The sequence below is a fragment of the Tenrec ecaudatus genome, chromosome 9, assembly GCF_050624435.1.
Source record: "Tenrec ecaudatus isolate mTenEca1 chromosome 9, mTenEca1.hap1, whole genome shotgun sequence".
NCBI lineage: Eukaryota > Metazoa > Chordata > Mammalia > Afrosoricida > Tenrecidae > Tenrec > Tenrec ecaudatus.
Window position 1 is genome coordinate 52012343 of NC_134538.1, and position 26744 is coordinate 52039086.

Here is a 26744-nt window from a genome sequence, read left to right on the forward strand (position 1 = left end):
ATGCAATTAGTAGGTGAAAGCTGGAAACAACAGGAGAAAATCAGTAATTGGAAAAATATGGCACTGGTGATAGAAATGGTCTGGAGGGAGCATGAGACAGTTTTGAAGAGCAATGACTTTATAACTGTGAATAGTTTTCTTCCACACTATACATGGTGACTCTGTACATGAACCTCACCAGATGGAATAGGCCAACATGAGGTTGACTACATCTGTGGAACGAGATGATGAAAAGGTGCAATAGCTTCACTCAGTGTAAGGTCATTAAAGAGACAGGAAAGGTAGAACTGAACATGGATGTCATAGAGGGTCTCAGCAAAAACACATGGAAGAAAGGATAAAGTACAGAAAAGCTGTGCCGAAAATGTCAAAGTGGAGTTTCAGACAAAGTGATGGATTACAATGAAATGTGCAAAACCTGGACTTGGGAAGCCACACAGTATTTCTCTAGCTGAAAGTACAGTAGAAAAAAAATCAAACCATGAACTGCAGTACTTAAGAATTCTATGGGCAAAATACTGAACGATGCAAGAAATATTAATAGAAAATGGGGAAAAAAAGAAAAGAAAATGGAAGGAGCTTCTGGGTTAAGATGATCCCGTCATCACACAGACACAATACCATTTGGAACAATTTACACTTCCTACACTACTGTGCTGTAAAATTAGAAATCAATAACAGGAAGAGCAAAGGAGAAAAACCAACCATGGAAACTGAACACAAAGTTTTAAAACTACTAGATAATTGATGAACTAAGAAATGGAATTTAAGATTCCTTAAAACAAATGAGGACCAAAATACATTATGTTAATACCTTTGAACACAGGAAAGGGAATAGTCATAAGGTAATTTGTGGGAATAAACCAAATCAAAAAACAAACTCACTGGCATGGAGTCATTGCTGACTCATGGAGATCCCTTGTGGGTTTCTGAGACTGAACTGTTCCCAAGAGTAGGAAGCAAGTCTTTCTCTTGAGGAGCTGCTGGTGGTTTTGAACTGACCTCACTGGATCACAGATCAACTCATAACCACTACATCACCAGGAACAATCACACATGTGGAAGAAAAAAAATAGAACCAAAATCAATACCTTAACCCAGCCTCTTCAACAACTAGAGCAAATGCAATAAAATAAATAGACTTTCAATCACCAAGAGAAAGTAAACAAATGAATAAGGGCACAGAAAAACAATAGGAAAAATTCACAAGACAAGAAGTTGGTTCTTTGAAAAGATGCACAGAGCTGACAAACTGGCAAACTTGACAGAGGAAAAGAAAAGGATGACACAAGCATGAATGCACGGAAAGAAAGGAACACACAGTCCCGCACTGAAAAGAACCCGTCTACACTCAACCATTTCAGAAAGGGGTTGTGGTCCTGAAAGCAAGTGCGAAGCTGCATTGATTCCAGTCTGCAGACAGGCAAGAATCAACAGCAAAATGTAAGCTTCACCACCACAAAAGGTCATAAAAGCACTGCTTCCACTGCCCTAGCCCCTCCCACCATCCTCTACAGTTGCTGTAAAAGAGGGAAGTGGCCCCAGCAAAAGACGTGCTTTGCTAAGCACCATCCCCCATGCCGTGGAGCGGAGGAGCTGTCACCGAGAGGGAGAAAATGATCTGTCACCCTAAGAAGTTTTCAATGTTGTTTTTTTGTGCAGAGTAAGCAGTGTAAGAAAAAACTCCAAACACTGAGAAGAACGGAGAACGTTATCACCTGGGACAATTCCAATGTCCCAGCCAAAATAAAAATCCGAAGATAAACTAAGCGAATATAAACGGTGGCCCATTTAAAAGAACACAGGAGAGTGAAAGCACATCCAGAAGTTGCATAATGAAAAACCGGATGGATATAATGTATCAGCGGTAACATAATTAAAGATTTAAGGGAAAACATGAGTGACTTAAAGAAATAACAGAAGCAATTAAGAACAAAAGAAGGATCTAAAAAAACATGCTACAACTGAAAGGGACAATAACTAAATGAAAATATAATTAAAGACCTTGCTCTCAGATTTATTGATCCGGCAGAAGAATCAGTGAATTGTAGGATAAGATAGTTAATACTACTGAGGCTAAGAACAGCAAAAAATGACATCTCACCAAAGCTGAGTTTTATGGATTCATAGGACAAGAGATTTAACAGATGCATCATGAGAATTCCATAAGGAAATGAGAAAGGAGCAGCAAGAACATCTGAATAAATAATGATAGAAAACCTCCCCAATCTGAGAGAGGCATGAGTTTACAAACTCAAGCAGCTCACAGAGCCTCAAGCAGTAGAAACCCAAAAGGATCTATGCAGAGATCCATTGTTAAACTCTCAAAAGGTAACAAAAGAATCTTAAACAGTGAGAGATGCAAATGTGAGAGATCCTAAATAAGGTCAAATGCTGATTCCTCCCTGCCCCTCCCCTCTTTAAAACACTGGAAGAGGACCGGTTAATAGTATATGTTCCTTTTTTCCCCCCCTTTTAAAAATCATTTTATTGGGGGCTCATACAACTCTTATCACAATCCATACATACATCCATTGTGTCAAGCACATTTGTACATTTGTTGCCATCAATATTCTCAAAACATTTGCTTTCTACTTGAGCCTTTAGTATTGGCTCCTCATTTTCCCTCTCCCTCTCCAAACTCCCCCTCACCCTTGACAATTTATAAATTATTATTTTGTCATGTCTTACACTGTCTGACGTCTCCCTTCACCCACTTTTCTGTTGTCTCACTTTTATATAGTTCCTTGTGATTGGTTTCCCCTTTCTCCCCACATCTTCCCCTTCCCCTCCTGGTATCGCTACTCTCATTATTGGTCCTGAGGGGTTTATCCATCCTGGATTCCCTGTGTTTCCAGTTCCTACCTGTACCAGTGCATGTCCTCTGGTCTAGCAGTGGGGGGAGGAAGCAATAAAGAACTAGAGGAGAGTTGTATGTTTCATCGTTGCTATACTGCACCCTGACTGGCTCGTCTCCTCCCCACGACCCTTCTGTAAGAGGATGTACACTTGCAGTGGGTTTTGGGTCCCCACTCCGCACTCCTTCTCATTCACAATGATATGACTTTTTTGTTCTTTGATGCCTGATCCCTGATCCCTTCGACACCTCGTGATCACACAGGCTGATGAGCTTCTTTCATGTGGGCTTTGTTGCTTCCCAGCTAGATGGCTGCTTGTTTATCTTCAAACCTTTAAGAACAGCATCTTAAAGGTTTGAAGATAAATAGTATATATTTAAGGTGCTGAAAGAAAACAAAAATCTACCATATATACTCAAGCATAAGCCGACCCAAATATCAGCCGAGACATCTACGGTATATACTCAAATATAAGCCAACCCGAGTATAAGCCGAGGTACCTAATTATTACCTGGGAAACCAGAAAAACTGATTGACCCAAGTATAAGCCTAGGGTGGAAAATGCGGAAGTTATTGTTGAGTTTCAATAATCAAAACACATGAAAATAAAATTACTAAAAATTGAGACATCAGTGGGGTAATGTATTTAAATATTTATTTTTAATAAAAGAACAAGTCATTTAACATTAATAAACCAGCACAGTAAGTGGAAAATAGGTTCAACAAAAACAATAAGGTATCAATAATGACCTTAAGAGTACTATTCCCTGAGCTCAATCAGCAACCAAGCTAAAATGGAGTTAAAATCCTTCAAAACTGGATTCACTGAAGTGGCCGTCATCACCATCACTGCTGTCATTTCATACAAAGCGCAGTCTTCACTGCCATCCATAGCATTACTAATACCACGTTTCCGGAAGGCACGTCACATCATGTCTTCTGGAATGTCTTCTCATGCATCTTGAACCCACTTTGGTATTAACTCTATGTCAGGCTTCCTGGGATTTCTTCCTTCTGTTAGTCGGGCTTGACCAGATGACATCCATTCATGCCACATCCTTCGCACAAGGTCTTTAAAAGACTTATTCAAAGATACACGTCATAGGACGGCTCTGATTGGTTAGATGTGAGTAAACAAACATTCAAAGCCCTGCAGTGTCAGTGGGGGGTGGGGGGACGCCCAGCAAGATGTTCTACCTTGCTGGGGTACCACTGACCTTTGCATAACCCAAACCTCAGTTTTTGAGCACATTTTTTTGCATTGAAAAACTCGGCTTATACACGAGTATATATATGGTAATTTTACCACAAAAAACTGCATTAAAAATGTGCTGAAAACCTTGGCGTATAGACGGGTATATACAGTATCAACCAAAAATACAGTACCCAGAAAAACTATCCTTCAAGAATGAGAGTAAAATTAGACGTTCCTAGATAACAAATGGAGATGATGGAAAAATTTGGTGACCATCTGACAAAATGAGGCCAAGGGCTGACTGAACAAACAGACCATCAATGCTTATATGTATGTTCAAGTTGAAGTTCAACCTTGAGTTTATCTGAATTTCAAAAACATGTCAAGAATAGATCTGACTCATTGAACACTAATGACAGAAGACCTGATGAGCTGTGGGATGACATAAAACACATAATACACAAAGCAAGCAAAAGCGCGGTTAAAAGACAGGAAAGAAAGAAAAAAACAAAGCCCAAATAAGAAGCGACCTTGAAACTTTAACTTGAGCATAGAGTAGCTAAAATCAAATGGAAGAAATGAGTAAAAGAGCTAAACAGAAGATTTCAAAAGGTAGCTTAAGAAGACAAAGTATTGTAATAAAATGTACAGAGACCTGGAGTTAAAAACCCAAAAGGGGAGGACAAACTCAGCATGTACCAATGTGAAAGAACTGGAAAACAATCTTCCAAGCCTCAAGTTGCAATATTGAGAGATTCTATAGGCAAAATATTGAACAAGTATCAAAAATGGAAAGAATACAAAATCACTATAACAAAACCCCCCCCCCCCACCATTTCAAGAGACAGAACATGATCAAGAACTGATAGTCGTGAAGGGCAAAGTCCAAGCTGCAGGGAGACATTAGTGCAAAAACAGGCCTCTAGACAATGCGGGACTACCAAGGGAAATGTTTCAACACGCTGGTGAAGCACTGGAAGCTCTCATTAGTCTATGCCAAGGAATTTGGAAGACAGCTATTTGGCCAAGCGATCGGAAGAGGTCCGTATTTGAGTATACCAAAGAAAGGTGACCAACGACCTTGCTGCTAACCCAACCAGCAACCCACAGCGCCAGGAAAGTTCCTTCATAAAGAGAAACATCGCCAATAAAGACAAGTATAAGACCTAATAAGACAAACAACAAATACGTATGCTTCATTCAGAGATAAAGTTTCTGCCAAGTGTCCACGCCGAATCTCTAGGAAGAACATTGTCATGAATTATGATACTCAATTCACTCACTGCCATCAAGTGATTCTGACTGGAAGTGAAGGTATAGGGCTCAGTAGACCTGCCCGTGCTTTCTGATTTGTGTAAATCGTTACTGGAGCAGAAAGCCTCACTTTTCTCCTGCCAAGCAGCTGGTGGTTTCGATCTACAGACCTTGTGGGTTAGAAGCCCAACTTAGAACAAACCCACTACACCAGCAGTTCTCAACCTGTGGGTCACGACCCCCTTGGGGGTGGGTGGGTGATCGAACTAACCTTTCACAGGGGTCGCCCGATTCGTAACAGTAGCAAAATGACAGTTAAGAAGTAGCAACGAAAATAGGTGTATGGTTGGGAGGGGGTGGTCACCACAACATGAGAAACAGACTACACCACCAGGGCTCCTGATGAATGGCCACAAGAACTGCTAATTGCTCTGTGAGAGCAATGGATAAGGGACTGTCTCCTCTTTCTCCCAAAGAGCGACCGGTGGTTTCAAGGCGGGAATTTTCGGTTAGCAGCCTAACGCATAAGCACTCGGCCACCAGGGCTGCGACTCACTGTCCTCGAGCTGACGCCGACGCGCTCAGAGAGCCTGCCGGGCGGCGTCGACCCGCCCCTTTGCGTCTCCGTGGCCGTGACTGCTTGCGGGAGCACAGAGCCTCGTCTTTCTGCCCGGAGCGGCGGGTGGTTTCCAACCGCGGACCTAGCCAGCCAGCAGCCCAACGCGCCGTCCCCACACCTTCGGAGATGCTTTCCACGGAAGCCGAGGAATTCCGTTTAGCTCGCGATTGCGCCCCTCGACGCTTCCGGCCGCAGGGGCAGGACTTCCGGCCGACTTGAGCCCAGCTTCCGGCCGCTGCAGGCGGGACCGTCCAGGAAGCTGCGGCAGCAGCAGCGGCGGCGGCGGGGAACTGCCGGGACCGGAACGGCGCTAGTCGGCCATGGCGGTGAACCTGAGCCGGAACGGGCCCGCGCTGCAGGAGGCCTACGTGCAGGTGGTCGCGGAGAAGTCCCCGACGGACTGGTGAGCGCCGGGGCGAAGGCGCCGAGGGGACAGTCTGGGAGGCCGCCCAGGGGTTTCCACCGGGCCAAGTCGGTGGGGTGGGTGGGGGTCTCCACGGAGCGGGGCGCCATTCCCGAGGGGCGCCGCCGCCGGCGACCAGGTGTCCTACGTGCCTCCCCGGAGCTGCTGCCCCACCCGTCCGTCCTTCTCGGCTGCTCGGCCGAGTGTGGGCCATTTAAACCCCCGCTTGCAAGGGCCCTGGTGAGTCCGCTGGGCGCGCCCCTTCCCGCTCGCTCCACACAGGGTGCTGGTTCCTCGGATTTTCGTGCCGATGTTTTGGCCTGGCTGTGTTTGCTTCTCCCCTGCAGTCGGGGCAACTGCTGGACAAGCGAGCCCGCCACACCCCTCCTAGGCAGGCAAAAGCGGTATCAGCTTCTTTTCAGAACTGGACCTTTGAAAGCGGACGGGAACATTAGCCTTCCCCCCGGAATCTCCCAGCCTTTCTATGCCAGAGCCACGCCAGAAGGCTAGCTACCTATTGGGGGAAAGGTCCCATCTTCCCCATGTTTTAGTCTGCTAAGCAGCATTGAAAGCCCGGAAATGAAGCCCGTGGGCTGTGCACTCGGAGCTGGGTCCTGTCATTTTCTGCCATTTCCCCCTTCCGCTTAAAGTCTTCTAACCTGTTTTGAGCATTTCAGTTCTGAGAGATGGTGGACTAAAGCCCCAGGGAATAGAAACAGGCCTTGAACACCAATTTGTGATGGGCCCACCCTCATCAGGACCCTGGCCACCCTTTTTTAGTCTGTCCCGGGGTCTGTGGGCTAGGAAACCGCTGCGGTCAGATATTCTGAGCTTCCCTCTGAGGCATCCCCCTCCCCTCATCTGAGGGTTGCTGCTTTCTCATTTCCTGTTTCTCTGTTGCCCGGATCTGAGTCGCTCTCAAAAAACGTACTGTTGTGGCATCAGGAAGTGACAGGCTCTTCTTTCACTGAAGAAGGGCCTGCAGCATCCCCGCTGAATGAATGTCCTGCCAGGCTTGGGGCCCTGCGTTGTCATGGGGTGCCCTGGACTACACGTAATGTAAAACTCTGCCCAGGAGCCAAACAATGCAACTTCTGTTTTGAAGGCATCTTCTATTGCAATTAGGGAAGCATATCATCTAACTACTCTGGTAGGGTTTCTCTGCCCTCTTTTTATTTTAATAGTCCCGCTTAGGAAATTTAACCACCACTATTCACAGTTATTTCTCAGGAGAGTCTCTAGCTATCTGGCTGTTCTCTCCTCGCTCCTGCTCCCTTAGGCCCCCGAGACTCCAAACTTCGTCGAAAGTATCTCTACACGGAGTGTCCCATCTTCACATGGGTGTGAGGGCCACCTGGCTTCAGCCCCTGGAGGCGTCTTGGTTGCTGTGCAGACCTGCCTAGCGATGGATATTGCTTCTTCAGATATTCTTGATTAGCCTTATGTAGGCTTGGGAGTTTTCCAGCCTCCTAATGGATCTTTCTCCCAGTTTTCCTTTCATCCTTAGTCCTCTCAAACTGCTACTGCTTCAGTACAGTGATCCCCACTTCAAGGCCTGTCATGTTCCTGCCTTGCCTTGGAGTTGTCTGCCATAACTCCTGCTCTGGAGCTTACTGCTCCCAACCCCTCTCTTTCCCTTGTTTGGGTACTTACTATACTGAGCCTTTTCTCCTCTCCCTCCCAGCTAGAACCACACATCTCATATGACTTCTTCCTAGACTGCTGTGCCCCTGCCACAGCACGATTGGTTGTACCGCTCGGTGGCATTGGCCAAAGCCACCTGGGCCTCAACTTCCAGGCCATCATCGAACCTATCCAAATACCTGTTCATGCTTGAGCTATTGAATTGTAGGATATGTGACGTGCATGCCAGTAAAACTGCTTTTAAAATTCAAATATTGTGTGATAGGTCCCCCACTCACTGGCGAGAAACTTATTTAGATCACGCCACTTCCCTATTTAAAAATCCCCAGTGGCTTCCTGTTACACATTCAATAAAACCCAGGTTCTCCATCCAGCCCACAGGCCCTGAGTGGCCCAGCTCCTGCCTGTCTCTCCTACCGCCCCTCCTGTGTAAACACTGTGGCCATGTTGACCACTTTCTGTTCCTCAAACTTACAAGCTTGTTCCACCTCAGCGCTCTTGCTCTTGCTGCTGTACCTGGAGTGCCCTTCTGAATTGCCCCAGGTGATGCCCCAAATTTCATGTCCTTGCTCCAAGGTTGCCTCCTCAGAAAGACTGTCCTTGCCTCCTAGCTACTTCCTTCAAAACGCACCCCACTGTTGGAGGCGTTCTTTCCGACTGTGCTCCTCACTCAAAGGGATGTTTTCCCATGCCTTGTGCACACTACTGTGCACAGTCACCCTCAGATGAGCAGTAGACGGGGGGAGGGAGTAGAGGACTAGAGCTTACCGCAGCTGGCAGAGACCATCTCCAGCGAGGTCATCTCCAGCGGGAGCAGCTGCCTGATGTCTTTCCAGCCTTCTCTATGGGGGCCTTTGCAGGCATGGGAGGGACAACCCCCTGTCCCTAAGCTAGCTCCCTAACACTTACTTGTGTCTATTTTGTCACTCTCATTAGAAAGTGATGCTCTGTGACCAGGAAGTTCTGCTGTAGCCTCGTTACCAGTAAGTTGGGGAGACTTCAAAACTTCATGAGAAATTGAATTCAAAGATTATAGAATTTCCCCTGAAACTTTCCAAAGTCCTTTTGGGTGCTTTGGGGAGGCTCCACACTTCCTTGCTATGCACAGACCAGCGCACCACGTTATTCCTGTTGATTTGAAAGAGAGGTGGGACTCGATCCAACGGGACCATAGTCTGGTGACATTCTTCTCCAGGTGGCTGGCTTGGATGGAGGGGAGACAAAGCTGGAGGGCCATTGAGAGATGCTAAGCTCGTTGCTTATTAGTTGCTTGATTCCTTCTGGTAAGACCACCTTCTTCCTTCTGGCCCCTGCTGCCAGTGTTTGCCCTGTGGCCTTCAAATGGCCTGTCTGCAGAGAGGAGGACTAGGTATCCGCCCCCCCTGGTTCCGCACTCTGGCCACACTAGGTGCCGACCACCTCCCAGCTTTTTTCTCCAGGGTCTCGTCTCTAGTCCACGTGTGTTCTGTTTTCTCTCCTGTAATCAGTGGGCTTTTCCAGGCAGCCTACCTACCAGCCCTACATCTGGCTCCCTCCCTTTTCCCCAGGTGTAGGCAGCTCTCTATGGTGGCACTGGCAGGGCCCTTGGTGAAATCAATGAGAAGCTGGTTTGTTCTTGGGGCTTCCATTGGCCTAGGTTATGGTTCTCGACCTTCATTGCAGTTCCTCATGTTGTGGTGACCCCCCAACCATAAAATTATTTTTGTTGCTACTTCATAACTGTCATTTTGCTACTGTTATGAATCAGGTGACTCCTGTGAAAGGGTCGTTCAACCCCCCAAACGGGTCGAGACCCACAGGTTGAGAACCGCTGCCCTAGGGGGTGTCATACACAGGGGCAGGTGTTACTGTTGCTGGGCATCAGTGCCCTACACTCCGTCAGCCACCACCCTGCGGAGTGCTGAGGCTGGGCAGCTAGTGCTGGCTGGCCTCTCGAGACCGCTTTGTCTGGAGTCATTCTCCAGTCGCCTCGGTTCTGGTCAGGGGACTAACCGTGACCCAGATTGAGGACCATCCCTCGGGTATCCGCAAGCACATCTGGAGGTGAAGTTGACTGGCCTGAATGTTTTCCAGAATTCCCATGAATAAGTAAACAAGATTTAAAACCCAGTGTTTGTGAGCAGGAGAAAGTTGTGGGCATGTGTCGCCGGCAGTGCCAGGAAAAGCTCTGCGGACTTGTGGAGCCTCGGCTCCTACACCACCGTGGCAGCTGGCGGCCTCATGTGAAGTCACTGCCGTGTGCTTTTTGATGGCCACATACAGCTTGTGCTTGCTGGTGAGCCCCACCCCGTGAGACCTGCTGCGCCAGCCTCTCTGGTCTCTCCCACAGCAGGACAGCCTGCTAAGCGAGCGCAAGCGCTTCCTGGGGCCTCCTGCAGGCTTCTCTGGGCTACTGACAGTGTCTCTTTGCAGTTCAAATGTGTACACCTGGTAATAGGTGAGCATTTCAGAATTCCCCTACCGTGTTTCTCATAGGAATGTGTTCACAGTGGCCATCGCACCACACCGCTTGTATCCATCTTTCCCTCAAAGTCGTTTTGCTCTGTGACTCCGCCAAGTGGCTGTAGGTGTTCCCAGCTCAGATGGTAGCTTAGGTCTGCCTCGCCCAATCTGGGGGGAGGCCTCGTGGATGAGAGCACGCCACCTGCAGGGTGCCCAACCGTACACGGGCCCGGGACGTGGTGGGGTGTAGCAGGCAGTAGACGGGAGCCTGTGCTGGTTACAGAGCTCACTGTGTTTTGTTGCAGGGCTCTGTTTACTTACGAAGGCAACAGCAATGACATACGCGTGGCTGGCACCGGAGGTGAGTATAACCCAGGGAGGAAGCAGAAGGCTTCTCTAGGGCATCAGGAGGCGGGAGCGGAGGGAAGCTGGTGTGTGAGAGAGCGTATCTGCAGAGAGAGCATTGACCCCCTCCAGCTAGGCATCCCATCGGGTATTTCAGCCATTGTCTTGGAAGGAGGGGGACTCAGGATCCAAAATGTCACTTGCATATGGTGTGCTTGCACTGACAGTGGTTGCCTCTTTTAGTAGTTAGGGCCTGTGGCCTCAAATGGAAGGAGATTCAATGCCCAAGATGTCAAGTGCATATGGTGACCTTGAACTTACCCCATTTCAAAGTGGCCACCCAGAGACCCCACCCACTCCCTGGCTCCTTGTATGAAGCCAGCCCTGGTGGCCACCAGAAACCTGGTGAGAACTGGGCTAAGAGCCACAGCTTTCTCCCACCAAGCGTCCCAGACTTTCCGTTCTTGTCACCTTTGGCCAACGTGGGACTGTGGGACCAGACAAGCCTGTCCAGTCCTGTCCAGGTCCATGCTGCAGTGCTAACACTCAGCTGCAGCTAGGAGCCGGGTTGTGGCGGGTGTGTGGTCCTATCCTCATTGACTCCGGGAGCACTGAAGACCAGGGAACCTAGAGATGGGCTTCAGGTTCACGAGAGCTGAGTGTGGAGCTGATCCTGGGGCCAGGCCTGGGCTTCCACCGTGCAGACAGGGGGATCCCTCAGGGAGAGGGGCTTGGTAAAGTCGGGAGTGTGCGCTGCATTATTTAGGAGCATGGCTGGGCAAGGGATGCTTTTAGAGGCCAACGGTGAAGCCTGGCACCCCGTGGAGCCAGGCATGGGGCCTTGCATTTTGAATGTCACCCTTTTGTGTGCTGCCGTGCCAGTTGTAAACTGTTTGCACAGGCGTTTGGAGCCAGGGAAGTCTCGTCTCCTTTCTTTCTTATTTATCCTCATGTGCTTAGAGCAGGTGCTAGGCAGAAGAAGTGAGCTCAGGAGTGGCTCCCATGTGGTGCCCAGGAATGGCTATGGCTGCCCAACCGGAGACCTACCTGCTTGTACTCTGCTGAGCAGCTCCTCAGTCTTTTTTTCTGCAGAAATTATTGAAGTTGGAGAACAAATCCCAGATCAAAGGGAATAAGAATCCATGGAGGACGTTGTGCTGCATGTGGGAGAGCCACAGGGGGACTCAGACCAAGAATGCCTCTGGTGGGAGGTGGTGGCGGGAAGCCAGGACTGCATGCCTTCCGAACCTTTCCCTTAATCTCCAAAGTTGAGAGCCTGGGAAAGCCTTCGCGAGCTGGCAGCGCCGGTGGAGAACCTTGAACGTTCCTGAACAATACGCAAAGTGTAGGACCCAGAGCAGCCACAGAGAATGCCTGGTTCCCATTCTGCCAATGACAGCTCTCTTCTAGCGACTTCCTGTGGTCCCCGAGCTGTGGGAAGTGCAGACTGCCTCCCACTCAGACTACCAGTTAGAATCCACAGCAGAGTGAGGCCCTAGAGCAGACTGTTCCTCCCCTGCCCTGCTCTCCTTCCCTCCCCTTCCTGCTCCCCCAGAGCAGCCCTCGCTCCCCTCGTGAGGGACACCCTGGCTTTCCCAGATGTCACGGAGGCAGTTGGTGGGGGTGAGATGAGCCGGTTGCCAGTGGGACTTTCCTCATGTTTGCCATGCTCTTCTGCAAAGTTTATTGTCCACAGCTGAGATGGAGGCCCCAGGAAGATCTACCCAGCAGTCCTGCACTGCTTCCCACTTACCAGGGGCAGTCCTGTGGTCTTCTGGACAAATAGACAGACAGACAGACTCTCAGAGGAGCAGAGTCACAGCCTAGAAGCTGGGGCAAAAGTTTGACCCTGAGTCTCCAAAGCCCCTCTCTCCAACACTGGCCAAGCAGAGCTGCCTTGCCCCTTGGGGATGATGCTAAGGAGGGAGCAGAAGGGGCAGCAGAAGCACTCGCCCTGTGTTTCACCGGCGCTCCTCCTTCCTGGACCTAGTCTACTTGGGTTTCTCATCATCCTGTTGCCAGTCTGCTCCTCCCTTCTCTAGCATCCCTCCCCAGCTGCCAGAGCCTGTGCTGTTTCCCTGAAAGAGAACACTCCGAGCTAATGGGGCTGGCTTCCAGGGTGGAGCAGCTCCCTGCTTTGCTTTGTGGTAGAACAGGGTTCTAAAGGAACTTTTGGAAACTGGCCTCCCGAAGGCATGCTCTGCCCCAGCCTGCCCTTCCAGCCCTTCCCACCTCATACCAGGACGCCACCTCGGCCTGACCAGCCCTGGCTTCTCTGACACAGCGCTGGCCTCCCCCGTAGAGGCATAACGTGGGCTCTGCATATACCCAGCTGCTCTGCTAGAAAAGTGCAGTCATTGTACCAGGGCCTGGCAGTCTAGTTGAGGCAGTCATGTACCTGGAGCAGACAAAACACTCTCCTGAAAGACTGGGTGCCAGCACTGGGAGAGGGGCTACTGCTCCAGCCCAGACAAGGCAGAAGGCAGACAAGGGCCTGGAGTGGTGGTGTGGAATCCTTGCCCAGAGCCCCCGGGCTGCCGGCACGGTGTGGGGGAAGGGGACCTAGTCTTGGGAGCAGTGCTGGGTGCAGCTCTCCGGTCAGTGCTGTGGGGGGCAGTGGCCTGTGAAGAACCATGAGCCAAGTCTCCTGACCAGCATTGGGTAGGAGTAGGCACAGGCCGTAAAGAAGGCTGGGTGAGGGGTGGTAGGAGATGGTGGGGCATACACCCTGCTCCTGAAGGTTCTGCCACCAAAACACCCTCTACCTCCGCCCCTGCCCCCCATTCTCCCGCCGACATCTCTGACCACTCTTCATGGGATCAGTAGAGACCCTCCTTTTGAAAGTCCAATGGCTGATTTGTGACAAAACAATACTTGTTTATATTCGAAATCATGGGGCGCTTTAGTGGACTGGTTCTTAAACTAGTGTGTATAAGAAGAGGTGCCTGAGGTGCTTGTCGGAAATAAGGACTCCTGGGTCCCAGCCAGCTCTGATAAATCCATTTGGGGGTGAGGGGCGCAACCCAAGGCTCCCTGCAGGTGCCACTGATGTGGGGGGTGGGGGTGGGCGGAGTACGAAACTCTGGTTAAGGCTTGGCTTCTGTTCTGAAATGGGGGTGGGCGGGACTGCCTCTGACCCTCTTCTTGTGCCTCTGCTACAGAGGGGGGCCTGGAGGAGTTGGTGGAGGAGCTAAACAGCGGGAAGGTGATGTATGCCTTCTGCAGGGTAAAGGACCCCAACTCCGGCTTGCCCAAGTTTGTCCTCATCAACTGGGTAGGTGGAACTAAGGGAACGAGACACATCCCTGCCCTTGTTCTCCATTTGTCTCCCAGAAGAAAGCGGTGTTCCGAGGAAAGTGCTAGTGAGGGCGGGGAGTGTTCCACTTGCTCTTCCCTCGTGTGCCTGCGGGGTGGCACTCAAGGAGGACTGCACTTTCAGGGTAGATGGGGTTCCGTCAGATGTTGACAGGACAGCTTGATGCTGATGTACTAGCAGACCTGAACAATAAATGAGCTAGCACAGAATTCACACTCCAAGCCTAGAATTACTTCCCGTGAATGGGGCAAAAATAATTCCAGAATACTGTTCCCTCACCTCCCTTCGGGAAGGTTCATCTACGGAGCAGAGGACCCCAACGAAGTGCTGAGAGCCTCTGGGGATCTTCTGCAGGCCATGAGTTCTGGGGGTGGGGGAGGGAGGCGTGCTGGAACAGGGCCGAGCCCCAGAGTGGAGACAGCAATTCAGAGGAGCCCTCCCCTCCGTGGAAAGCAGACCCAGCTGTGGTGCCGGGCATTCTGGTGTGGCCGTCCCAGTTCTCTGGCACAAGCAGACGCTGTCAACACCCATGGGAGGTGGTGGTCTTGGGCAGAAGTCACAACTGCGAACTACAGGTCGTGCTGGGCATCCTTGTGTTGCAGACTGGTGAGGGCGTGAATGACGTGCGGAAGGGAGCATGCGCGAACCACGTCAGCGCCATGGCCAGCTTCCTGAAGGTGAGCTGAGCCGCGGGCAGGCAGGAGTGGCACCTCGGTGGAGTGCGTCAGAGGCTGCCCTTCAGGGCCAGCAGCCCGTGGGTGACCAGGTTCTGGCCCGAGTGAGCAAGGGTGAAGGACATGCCCCTGTCCTTTGACTGCAGCAAGGCCATGCTGAGCCTGGAGCACCCGGTCTGCTACTCTAGAACCACTGGGCAGGGTGTAGGTGGGGGTTTGCACGAGGCAGCTGCCCACGCGCACCACCCTGTCACATGGTTACCATGTGGGCATTCTCGTCGAGCTTCCCTGCACACCTGTCGGCCACACTGCCTCCATTCTTAATTGAGCACATTTGTCTGAAAAGCATTGGTGGGTCACTTGTCCGGGGACTGTTTGCTTTTGCTGGCAGTAGGCAAGGCATGCTGGGCTTTTCCGGCTTCGTGTGGGGACTGGGGGGCACTCAGAGGAGCAAGGCGCAAGCCCGGGCTGTGTGTGTGTGTGTGTGTGTGTGTGTGTGTGTGTGTGTGTGTGTGTAGAACATGTGCTTGTTCCACAGTGCCCCTGAAAGGCATTTTGTGCGGGGCTCTGGGAGGAGGCGGGGTGCCCTCCCTGTGGCCAGAGCAGAAAGAGGAGCACGCTCACACTGGAGCCCCTGAGAAGAGAGGCAGCGGGCAGCTCTGTGGGCGGGGGCCGCACACGGGGTCTGCCTGCTTTGGGGTCGGGCACCTTTCCTCACATCTGTGTCCACTCCCCCTTAGGGAGCACATGTCACCATCAACGCCCGGGCTGAGGAGGACGTGGAGCCGGAGTCCATTATGCAGAAGGTGGCCAAGGCTTCAGGGGCAAACTACAACTTCCACAGAGAGAGTAGCCGCTTCCAGGATGCAGGGCCCCAAGCCCCTGTGGTCAGTTCCACCCCCCGCGCCCCGGCTTTGAGTCCCAGAGACACCTGGGAGTGTGTGGCGCCTGTCCCTGATGTAGCATTCGGCTGCTGTCCAGCAGCATGTGGTGAGGCTGTGCGGGGCAAATGCCCGGCACGCGCCCAGCACTCGTGGTTGAGGCAGTGTTTCCCGTGGTTGGCACGGCCTTGGGACACTTGGAGGCTCCCCACAGGGATAAATGCCCACAGTAGCAGTCTGCAGGCCCCACACAGGAGCTGCTCTGGCTGAACTTCAAGTGGTCAGGGACCAGCCTGAAGCCGAAGCAGGAGCCCTGCAAGTGTCACTGGGAATAGCCCACAGATGCGTCGTCCTATGCCTGGCAGGGCCAGCAACACAGGCTGAGCACCCCTCTGTCCTCTGTCCAGTACGCAGCCTGGTTCCCTAGCAATGTCGTGGATACTGCCCTGGCATCTTGGGTTCCTCGTCAGGTGGGGCCATTCCCGCTAAGGCGGGTGTCAGGTCTCTGTCACAGGCTGTCGCAGTGTCACCCTCTGAAATCTCCCACACACATGCTGTCCTCACCGCCCTCTCCCCCTCCATCCTGAGGCCTGTGGGGCAAGCTCCCACCCACACCCCAGCCTCCTGGTGCTAGGAGTCTAACACGCTGCTCTGCCTCTTCTCCAGGGCTCTGTGTACCAAAAGACCAACGCCATGTCTGAGATCAAAAGGGTTGGCAAAGATAACTTCTGGGCCAAAGCAGAGGTGAGCCTGCCTGGAGTCTGGCGTACGAGTCAACTGTTACTGGCACGCGCTGTGTTCTGGGTGTCTGCCTTCCCGTGTTTCACGCTTTCTGCTTGTATGGAATAGGCCCATGGAGCAAGTGTTGGCCTTAGCTTTAATTTCCCGTGTGCTAGCGGAAACTGGCTGCCTGGAGACATGTTGTGGGCAGCTGTGTGCGACTGAGCGGGGGGTGGCAGCAGAGCTCTTCCTGCAGAAGGATGAGGAGAACCGCAAGCTGGAGGAGAAGCAGCGGGCAGAGGAGGAGCGGCAGCGGCTGGAACAGGAGCGCCAGGAGCGGGAGCGGCGGGAGGCTGCCCTCCGAGAACAGCGCTATCAGGAGCAGGAGCGGGAATCCCATCTCCAGAGGTGAGCCCTGCCCTGCTGTTTCAGGAGACCCAGGGGCCGCTTGTTGGAAGGAAGGGCCTGCCTACCTATCTGTACTGTGGTCCCGTCCCGTCCCGTCCCCCACCCAATCAGTTTGCCTCTAAGCCTGAGCCTTAGCTGGGGGTGGAGGTCCAGCTCCCGGAGAAGAGTGTCCCTTACCTAGCGGCACCTGCCCTGAGCTTCCACAATGGGTGAGGAGACAGGCCCAAGTCAACTCTTCACTGTCCTTCCCAACAGGAAGCCTGAACATCAAGAAGTAATTTCTGAGATGAGGGGAGACCAGGTAAGATGCTGCTGTTTCTGTGTGGCTACTGAGCACTGGCTGCACCCCAAGTCCCTGTGGCAGACGTGGAAGCTCCTGGTCTCCATGGAGGCCTCGTCCCAAGACCTGGTAGAGGCCACCTGCAGTGACAGTCACACCACCTTTTTCCCAACCAAGCACTTTATAGAGCTGGGCAGTTAGGGTTGGTACTGGAATTGGCTTGAGCAGATCTGAACCTGAGGGTCTGAGAGTGGCAGTGTCTGATCTTGACCTCAGCCACGTCATAGAAGTCCTCTTGGAGAGGTTGTTGGAGTGGAGATGCTTCCCAGGCCCTGAATCCCGTGTCTGATCATGCCCTGCTCTCCCCCGTGCCAATCCTAGGAGTCTTACTGTCAGCAGCACAGGCACCCGCGGGACATCTTCAAAGAGAAGGAGAGGGCTATGTCTACCACTTCCAGCCCCAGCCTTCAGCCAGGTAAGACTACTGAGCCTCACCACTAGGCCAGGCACCAAGCGGGTGGGAGGATCAGAACCTAAGTTGAGCTCGATGTGAGCAGGGCAAGGCGAGAGCTGGTTGGGAGTTGGGAGGTAAGCCTGGGCCCCGGAGTCCACAGGAGACATTGGATGCTGGGCTGGCCTCAGTCTTCTCCTGAGAGCTGGAGAGTACCGGCCGTGTGACGTCCCCAGCCTGGGCCCCTTCAATCCCTGACCCTGGTCAGAGGGGCAGCTGTCCTGTATCAGTCGCCACCAGGGCCACAGAGGACACAGGGCTGCTGCTACTGGCCAACAGATGGAACTACCAGTGACCCCTCCCCTGTTGGCTTCTGAGTTTCCGTGGGCTAGGCAGGCCGAGGGCGCTGTAGACCCCTGGCCCAGCTGGGGTTGGACGCTGTGGGTCTGCGCGGATTGCTCGTTATGCTCGTTACCCGCACACTGGCTATGCTCGCAGCTGGCGCCTGCCTGGGACTGGCCCGCACACCCACCGTATTGCATGCTGAGTTAGGCTTTGGGCCCTCGGGTGTTCTCTCCGTCTCCCTTTCCAAGCTGCCTGCTTCTGCGTGTATTAAGTTTACATGTTGGTTTGCAGGCAAACTGAAGAGCCCCTTCCTACAGAAACAGCTCAGCCAACCAGAGACCCCCCTCACCAGGGAGCCCATTCCCGCCTCCTTGAAATCCAGGACAGGCAAGGCCTTGCGTTCCGGAGCCCCTGGCGCGGGGTGGGCAGGGGAGAGGAACTCCTTCCAAATGCCTCCCAAGTGGGGAAGGAACGTGGGTCAAGTCTGAGCAAGCTGTCCCCTTGGGTTCAGATTTCAAGGATCCGGTGCCCTGTGCCTCTCAGTCTCCAGTGCACGTGGAAGAGGAGGCCGAATGCGAGGAGCCCCCAGAGCAAGAGAGCCTCTACGAGGAGGCCCCACTGGTTGGTTTTCTGCGGGAGGTTGGGGGAAGGTCCTCGGCCACACTGACCACAGGACGCCTGGCATTTCTGCATGTGATAGATTCTCTCATTTCTCTTCTGAAACAAATCTCTAGTACGGTTGTCTGGGCAGACTTCACTGTATGGGAGAATGTGAGTTGGGGAGGGAGCCATGGCTGTCCTTGCAAGCGGTTCTCTGGCCCTTGTGCCTCGGGTGGCCTCTGTGCTGCCGGGTCTGGCCCCCAGCAGCTCCCAAGCTCTGCCAAGCTGCCCGTGCTCTGGCGTTGTGCCTTCTTCCCTGCCCTCACTCTGCCAGGGACAGGCCTGGGTTTGGGGTATTAATGGTTCTGCTTTTCTTCCTCGCCACGTTCTCGGACACGCACAGCAAGACGATGCTGATTCTGAGCAGAGCATCCATTACAAGCAGGAACCAGGGCTGCCGGGGAAGGGGCTTTGTGCCCGGGCCTTGTACGACTACCAGGCAGGTATGCTATTGGGACCCACCTGTTCAGACCAGGGGTGACAGGTAGAGGTCAGGGCTCCCTCGGGGCTCAGCATTAACTCAGGGGGGCAGGGAAAGAGGGCTGATGTAGGGAGCCGGCCCCAGTCAGCCCCCCGGTACTGCTCAGAGAACCTCCGTCCTACACAAGCAAGCCCCCACAGGCTCCAGTGGGCGGAGTTGCAGTGGCCCTTGTCCTGTCATAGGGCCAGAGGCGTGGGCCTGATGTGGAGTCTGCTTTCCCAGGCCAGCCCTGGCCGAGCCCTCTGGAGATGGTGAGGCCCGGGAACAGGAGGGCTTGAGGCAGGGCTATATTCCGCCTTTTGTACGGACCCTCGCGAACCTGCTGGCAGGGGAGCAGTTTCAGAGAGGGTGAAGAGCTGAGGCGACACCTGGTGCTGGCAGCAGGAGAGAGGCCGCCACAGGCCAGAGGCCTGGTGCAGCACATCTGTTTGTCGTTTCCTTGCAGCGGACAACACCGAGATCTCCTTTGACCCTGAGAACCTCATCACAGGCATCGAGGTGATTGATGAGGGCTGGTGGCGCGGCTTTGGGCCAGATGGCCACTTCGGCATGTTTCCTGCCAACTACGTGGAGCTCATCGAATGAGAGGCAAGCTGTGCCCAGGCCCCCGTCCCGCCCTGCTGGTTGCCGGAGGAGGTGACATGAGTGCTACGTGTCATTCCATACATGTCAGGCCCCTCTGGATGAGGCGGAGGTCTTGGAACCCATACATGCAGCAATAACCTGGTGATTCTAAAATGCACTTTCATCTGGACTTTAAGCCCTGCCTGTGGTCAGCTCCTGGTGACCTCTGCTGACGAGTGCTCGGGCGGGCCACTGGAGGCTGCCCCCGCGCCCCAGGTTGCTGCCTGCCCGTGTGCAGAGCTCGTCGTGGCAGTGCCCTTTTCCTTCCTCTTGCTTTCAAGGGTGGTGGCTGCAGTGCTCAGGGTGGCCTTCAGGTGCAGTTTGCCTAGCACAGTTTTACCACCAAAGACAACCTCGAGGGCAGGCAGGCAGGCAGGGGGGTCTCCAGAGCTGCTTCACTGACCCCGGGTTGTGAGTGTGAATGAGGGGTGGGGAGGGCCCTCGAAGGAGGTCTCAAAACCCCGCAGCTAGAGCTCATCCCTCCGTGGGACCAGCCTTCCCTGTCTGAGCTATGTGTCCCTCCGAAATCAACTCTAGCCGCATCACCCAAGCTCTTGCTTTAGGACCATAACATGACCATGGCGCACACCTGCTCCTGCCTCCTGTGTTCTGTGTCGGCTCCTCTGCTGGGGAGAATCTGCTCTGGGGCTCAGCGCTGACAGTGTTGTCTGAACAGGCCTTGGCCCGCCTCCATCCCCCTCCTGTCACAGGGAGACACACCCTTCCTGGGGTGCTGTGGTGTGTTTTTTTGGCCATGGGTGCAAGCATGGGGTACATAAAGGCATGCTTAGCCCCCTACCACTGATTAGCACCCAGGTGGCTTAGGGATGAGCTAAGGGAGAGGCTGTAAGCTGCCTCCCCAGAGGACTGACTGAACTGGCTGCATGGGACGGGCACACCCTCCCTTCTTGGTCCCTGTGCACACAGCCCTCTTCATAATGGCTCATTCTCCTGTGGGAATGCCCAGCCCCATGACAAAGCCTAGGGTAATGCTCGCTCTGAGGGACAGGATGACCTCAAGTGTATCTGGACCTGCCCTACCTAACCTATACTCGCCTGAGAATCAGGTATTGTGGTGGCTGGGGTCCACAGTACTTTCATAACCCATGGTCTGGACTGGCTTTAAAGGACCCCACTCCTAATTCCTAGAGTTTAAAGGTACACATCTCTGAAGGGGGTGTTAGAGATTCCTGAGCAGATAGGCTGTTAGCTGCTGCGATGGGCAGGTTCCTTGGTGAGCCAGGCTTAGGAAGTCCCTACACCCCTGGTTGGTGGGATCCCCATGCCTGTGGTGGGGGTGGTTAGGTGGGTAGCAGGCAGCCAGACCCAGAGACCAGTGTGCAGGGAGTCACTTTTATTGCCCAGAGCCCACTGCTCACTTAGCCTTGCCCTGGGCTGCCACGGCTTCCATGGCTTTCCGCACCGTCTCCTCGTCCCCCAGGAACTGCATTGGCTTGGTGGGCTTCAGCCCCGCGTCCAGCTCATACACGATGGGGATGCCCGTGGGCAGGTTCAGCTCCATGATGGCCTGGTCCGACATTCCTGGGGCCAGAGACAAGTGACTTAGCTTCCTTTGGCCCTTCAATGTGTGCCCCATTGTGTTTGTGTGGGAACATAAGCTCTGTGACCTTTCACAGCAGCGGCAGAACCACACACCCACACCACACCACCACCACCTCCATAGGAAGGCTACAAGGATGCCTTCAAGGTCAAACGTGTTAACTGGACCACAGAGTAATGCTCTACTCAGGAGGTGCTGCCCTGACTGCTACTTGGCCAACAAGTGTCCAGATTGCCTGAGCAGCGGAGCGGGAGACAGGTGGGAGGGAGGCCACTGAATGTGGGGCCCTTCAGGAAGCCAACCGCACCCAGCCTTGAGGGTAGTCCTGGTTACCTAGGATAACCACAGAGAGTCAAGGAGAATAAGGTAGTGGGAGAGATCCAGGACCCTCACCTGGAACTCAGGCCTAAACTTGGGGGGCTGTGAGAAGTCCTGAAGGGAAGGTGACAGGAAAGGAGTATCTCCTACCCCTGAGGTGTGGTGTTAGCTACAAGGAGACATCTTGAGCCCGGGACAGCAGTCCTGGTTGGTGCCAGTGCGGGTGCCTCCCTAGGCAGGTCTGACCAGTCCCCACCCCAACATGTTCCCCTAGAGGTGGCCTTACCCTGAAAAGGCTGTCAGCAAACTGGAAGGTCATTAGGATGCTAATTTAGACCATACTAGTAACTTCAAAATGTGGATTCAGGGACCTTGCTCGGGGAGCAGCCCTGCCTCCCCCCCCCACCCCCCAACCTCTGCCACAGTCAAACCTGTCTGTTAAGAGAACTGCCTCCTAAGCCCTCCCACCCCACCCACTTATAATTGACATTGGCCTAGGCCCAGGGCTGCCCTGGCTTGGATCAGAAGTATGCGAGTGTTTTTTATAGAACAACATTCAGTATATTGATTGCCTGGAACTCACACCTGGAAAACTCCACCCTTGGACCCCAGAAGGGGCCCCTGTGTCCTACCACCTGCCTGCACCTGGAAGTGTGGGGGTAGGGCAGGTGGGCCTCACCTTCCAGGTGCTTAACGATGCCCCGGAGGCTGTTTCCATGGGCAGCAATGAGCACTCGCTTGCCAGCCTTGATCTGGGGGGCAATCTCCTCATTCCAGAAGGGCAGGGCCCGGGCAATGGTATCCTTCAGGCTTTCACAGGCGGGCAGCTCTCCAGACTTGAGGCCTGCGTACCGACGTTCCTGGGGTGGCAAAGCTGTATTTTATACCCCAGGCACCCATCTACCCCCCCCACCAGGAGCCCAGGTCTATGCAGCGCACCTTGGTGATGGTGGTATAGTAGGGGTGCTTCTCATCCATGGGGGGCGGTGGGATGTCAAAAGAGCGCCTCCAGATCTTCACCTGCTCCTCACCGTGCTTGGCAGCTGTCTCTGCCTTGTTGAGGCCGGTGAGGCCCCCGTAGTGCCGCTCGTTGAGGCGCCAGGTGCGAACCACAGGTAGCCACATCTGGTCGGTGCCATCCAGGATGGTCCAGAGCGTGCGGATGGCCCGCTTCAGCACGGAGGTGTAGCATATGTCGAACTCCATCTTGGCATCCCTGATGGCTTGGGCTCCCCGCTTGGCCTCCTCTGAGCCCTTCTCACTCAGCTCCGCGTCGAACCAGCCACAGAAGCGGTTCTCCTGGTTCCATGTGCTCTCCCCGTGACGCACGATCACCAGGCGGTGGGTGGACATGGCTGCAGAGCGTTTGGGACCCCAGATGGGAGCCTGCGGCTGTGGGCTCCAGCACCCCTAGCTTTTATAACAGTCTGCCCCGGCTTCCCTTCCCCCGCAACTGCCAGCATTCCAAAGGAGGACTGGCGGCAGCAGGTGGCCAGTGATAGGGTTGCAGGGGAGGGCTAAGTGAAGGAGCTGACACTAAAATAGACCTTTCAGCTACTAGCTCCCCTCCACCCCGCCCCCAACTCCAGTACAAGTCCAAAGTCAGCCGGCTCCCGTGGAACGCAAGCAGGGCTGCAGCCTAAAAGGGCAGAGCCTGCCTGTGTAGCCAGGAGTCCAGCTCCTGTCAAACTAGCCAAGAGGGTGTGCCAGGGTGCAAAAGAGACCCCAGACTTCCAATAAGACTTATGGAGCACATTCCATCTTAAACGGGACACAAGGCCTGCTGGTGACTTCCAGCCAAGACAATCCGGGTGCAATTAGTAGCATGACTAGTGACTGTGACCCCCAGAAAGATGTTCTCCATCAAGGACACACCCAGGCAACCCCCTAAGTGACTGCCCTCCCGGGCTGACTGGAGAGGGTGGAGGTAGGTGCACACTGCCCGAGGCCCTAGTGCAAGGGAGCACTCTGCTGATTGACTTTCATCGTCACCCTGAGCTTTCTGCAAACAGGAACGCAGGATTTCAACTCTAATGTAAGCAGCCGGAGAGCTACAAGTACAGACCACCCAACCCCTTTCTCCGAGGCGGTTATGGTTGAAACCTGCCATCCAGGAAGGGAGCTGGCCCTGTCAAGGGACCCAAGCCTGGTTATGTAGTGTCTGTGGGAATGGGGTCTGTGTATGTGTGAGTGAGTGTAGGTTTGGGGGCGTTAGCTAACAGGCTGTGTGTGTGCACTGGTGTGGATGGAAATGAGTGCACATGAGCAGACAGTATGTGAATATGTGTGGGAGATGGGCATAATTGTATATATGGGCAGTATGTTGTGTGGGTGAGTGTGTTGGTATATTAACAGGATTGGGGCACCTTTTTTCTGCCAGTGGCCATTGGATATTTCTAACATCATTTGCAGACCACACAAAATGAATGTAAGCCTTTCTCCCTTCCCGGCCATCCTGGCAATCGCTCTTGGTTGGGGGCCACCCACGCCTAAGGGCAGGAAGATGGGGCATCAGAGAAGATTAAAAAGTGACTGGAGTTCATCAAGTCTGGCCTCCAACTCATTATGAAATGTGGAAAATAAATGAGGGGCAGATGCTAAAGATGGTTGGGCAGGGCAAAGTAAAACATCATGGCCAACGACTGCCTGGCCTAGAGGAAATTCAAAATCGAGTACTGCGCCACGTTGGCCAATCCAGTGTCCGTCACTGCAGTGGCCGTAATGTGGAATTGGGCCTGGCGCAGCAAGGCCTACAGAGTGCACACATGGCCATTGTTGACCCAGGGGGTGCCGACGGAGAAGTGTGCCAGAGCTGGAGGCGAGAAAGAAATCTTGCCATCGTTTTCCTCTGTAAAAGTGGCTGTGTCAGTCTAGGTACTTCAGAGAAACAAATCCACAGAAACGCATGTATGAGAGAGAGCTTTATATAAAGGGTAAGTGCACATCAAGAAAACATCCCAACCCAGCGCTGCCCAAGCCCACACGTCCTACATAAACCCTTATGTCCGACACCAATCCACAAAGTCCTCCTCCATCTCACAAAACACACACTATGATGCCGACTGCAGGAGGAAAGCCGAGTCAGTGAATGTGTAAGCATCTCAGCCCTGGCAGGGGTCACCACACGGCTGCTCCAGCACCAAGGGCTGCATCGGGGTAGGTCCATGCGGCTTCTCAGGGATGTCTTGCTGGAAGTCACCCTTGCCAGCTGAATCAGGGAACTGGCTAAGGCAGCTGCACCCTGGTGCGACCATCACAAAGCAAGAGACTGGAGAACTGGAAAGGCGAGGCTCACTGAGTCATTTATCTCTCCGCCCTTCCATTAACCCCTCATGTGTTTTATCAGCCAGATTGGCACATTTAACTACGTCACTGGCCAACAACAAAATCAACTCAAAAATTAGTCTGCTATATTTGGTCAAACATTTCATTAAATCACCTCCAATGTGATGCTTGGAACCGCTTCTCTTTGGTAAGCATGTGATGTTAGCTGATAATGATTTTGAGGGTCTTGCACAGCCGGTGGGCCAGATGTTCCCTGCCTCTGTTCAAGAGAGAAAAAGACTAAATTAAACTATCTTTTAGAGAGGCTCCTTTATTAAGCCTTAAGTAGGACATGTAAAGAGAAATCACCCAGATGAATGGGACCATCAGCCTGAGGGCATGATGGTGTCCAAAGGGTTCATGACCATGCAACCAATTATTAGAACGTGAACACCCAAAGAAATCACAGTCATGAGGCAGACCAGTTCCTTACCAAGGATGCTGCCAGTGGAAGGCTTGCCCCTGCCCAGTGAGAATAACAAGCAGGGAGTCAAGCTTACCATCAGAGGTCGATCAGACAGAGGGACCGCCCCCACAAAGGGGCGGGGAGACAGGCACTGCAGACCATGTCGCCGCACCAAGGGAAAGGAGGGGCTCTAACAAGGGATGAGCTGGGAAGGACCTGAATGATGTTGGTTAATGAAGGGAGATAGGGAATTCCCGAAATCCACATGGGTGGGATTATGGTAATTCAGCGTGCCAGCGGCCGGTGTTCAGAGGCTGTAAATTGGATGGTGTGCATGCACTGGACAGCAGGTTCCTCAGGCTTGGGTCCCCTCCCCAGGTGCTGCTTGTGCGTAAGTTCAACCCCAGGTCACAGGTGTCTGGTTGCTCCTGCCCCTGTGACCTTTCTGTCGTTAGGCGGTGTCGAGTTGGTTCCAACCCAGGGTGATCCTACAACAGCAAGAAACACTGCCCGGTCCTACACCCTCTTCACAATTGATGCTATGTTTGCACCAGTGGTTGCAGCTACTGTGCCAGTCCTAGCTCAGTGAAGGTCTTCCTCTTTTGCAGTGACCTTCTCCTTTGCAGGGACTGGTGTTGGAGCCAGCCAACGAATCAAACAGTCCTGAAAGGGGAGTGAGGATTAAGGATAAAAAGAGAGAAAGTATTGGGAGGCCAACAGTGAATACTGAAGCCCCGGGTTTATTTTACACACTCCTTTTATCCATGCAGAGACAACCCGGGGTTAATTATCTCATTGTTAAGCACGCACATTTGATACACATAGCAACTCTATCTTCTTCCAAGCCAGGCATCCTTGAGAAAATTAAACAACCTATTTTCCCAGACCTTGCATAATTTCTTGTTCTTGACAGTCTGTTCAAAACAAGTCACAGAAGAAATCAGCAAACACTGACACATAGGTCATGAGACTTCTCAGCCGTTTCAAGGCTGTCTTAATGGCCTTCAACAGACTGGTCTCTCCTGATAACATGCCCAACGCACATGAGATGGGACCTCGCTATCCTCACTTCCAAGGAGCATTGCGGGCTGTGCTTCTAAGACGGATCTTTCGCCAGCGCCGTAATCCAAATGCATCCATTCTTCTGCAGTCTTCATTCATTGTCTAGCTTGCACATGCATGTGAGGTGATTGAAAAGACCATGGCTGGGGTCAGGTGTACTCTAGTCTTCAAAGTGACACCTTTGTTCTTCAACACTTTAAAGAGGTCTTATGGGGCAGATTTGCTGAATGCAAGATGAAAGCTTTGACTTCAATCTTTTCTCCACTTAGCGTGATGTTGTATATTGATCCAGTTGTAAAGATTTTAGTTTTCTTTACACTGCGTTGTAATCCATGCTCAAGGCTAGAGACCTTGGTCTTGCTTAGATCCACCTCACTCAGCTAGCAGGGTTGTCATCTGCATATCACAGGTTGTTAATAAGCCCATCGTAGCTGCCAAATATTGAATTTTTCAGAGTAGGGGAGTGGAACTCA

At 52.8% G+C, this 26744-nt stretch overlaps 3 protein-coding genes across 3 annotated transcripts in view; 1 reads left to right on the forward strand and 2 right to left on the reverse strand.

The window, feature by feature from the left end:
• URGCP (upregulator of cell proliferation) overlaps positions 1-6076 on the reverse strand; it is a 74440-nt gene extending 68364 nt beyond the window's left edge. The window contains exon 1 of the mRNA XM_075558082.1: positions 5864-6076. The gene's annotated coding sequence lies outside the window, so the exon portion shown is untranslated. The remainder of the gene's footprint in view (positions 1-5863) is intronic.
• Positions 6077-6149: 73 nt separating this feature from the next.
• DBNL (drebrin like) lies at positions 6150-20193 on the forward strand. Its single transcript, XM_075558084.1, has 13 exons — positions 6150-6329; positions 10721-10776; positions 13922-14034; positions 14679-14753; positions 15491-15637; positions 16298-16375; positions 16608-16759; positions 17015-17060; positions 17421-17514; positions 18127-18222; positions 18347-18456; positions 18839-18938; positions 19422-20193. Exons 1-13 carry the CDS (start codon positions 6247-6249, stop codon positions 19559-19561), a joined length of 1290 nt encoding a protein of 429 aa, XP_075414199.1. The 5' UTR covers positions 6150-6246; the 3' UTR covers positions 19562-20193.
• A 782-nt stretch (positions 20194-20975) lies between these two features.
• Positions 20976-22897, reverse strand: PGAM2 (phosphoglycerate mutase 2). The gene is made up of 3 exons (XM_075557494.1): positions 22419-22897; positions 22159-22339; positions 20976-21142 (listed from the first exon to the last, which is right to left on the reverse strand). Exons 1-3 carry the CDS (start codon positions 22830-22832, stop codon positions 20976-20978), a joined length of 762 nt encoding a protein of 253 aa, XP_075413609.1. The 5' UTR covers positions 22833-22897.
• Between the last annotated feature and the right edge of the window lie 3847 nt (positions 22898-26744).

Bases quoted from the DNA above. Each gene is read 5' to 3' on its own strand.
- DBNL (XM_075558084.1), top strand. From the start codon at position 6,247: ATGGCGGTGAACCTGAGCCGGAACGGGCCCGCGCTGCAGGAGGCCTAC. The intron at 18,457-18,838 runs GTTGGTTTTCTG...GGACACGCACAG, and splicing joins TCTACGAGGAGGCCCCACTG to CAAGACGATGCTGATTCTGA. The intron at 18,939-19,421 runs GTATGCTATTGG...GTTTCCTTGCAG, and splicing joins CTTGTACGACTACCAGGCAG to CGGACAACACCGAGATCTCC.
- PGAM2 (XM_075557494.1), bottom strand. From the start codon at position 22,832: ATGTCCACCCACCGCCTGGTGATCGTGCGTCACGGGGAGAGCACATGG. The intron at 22,340-22,418 runs GTGCGCTGCATA...TTGCCACCCCAG, and splicing joins ACTATACCACCATCACCAAG to GAACGTCGGTACGCAGGCCT. The intron at 21,143-22,158 runs GTGAGGCCCACC...CTCTGGCCCCAG, and splicing joins CATCGTTAAGCACCTGGAAG to GAATGTCGGACCAGGCCATC.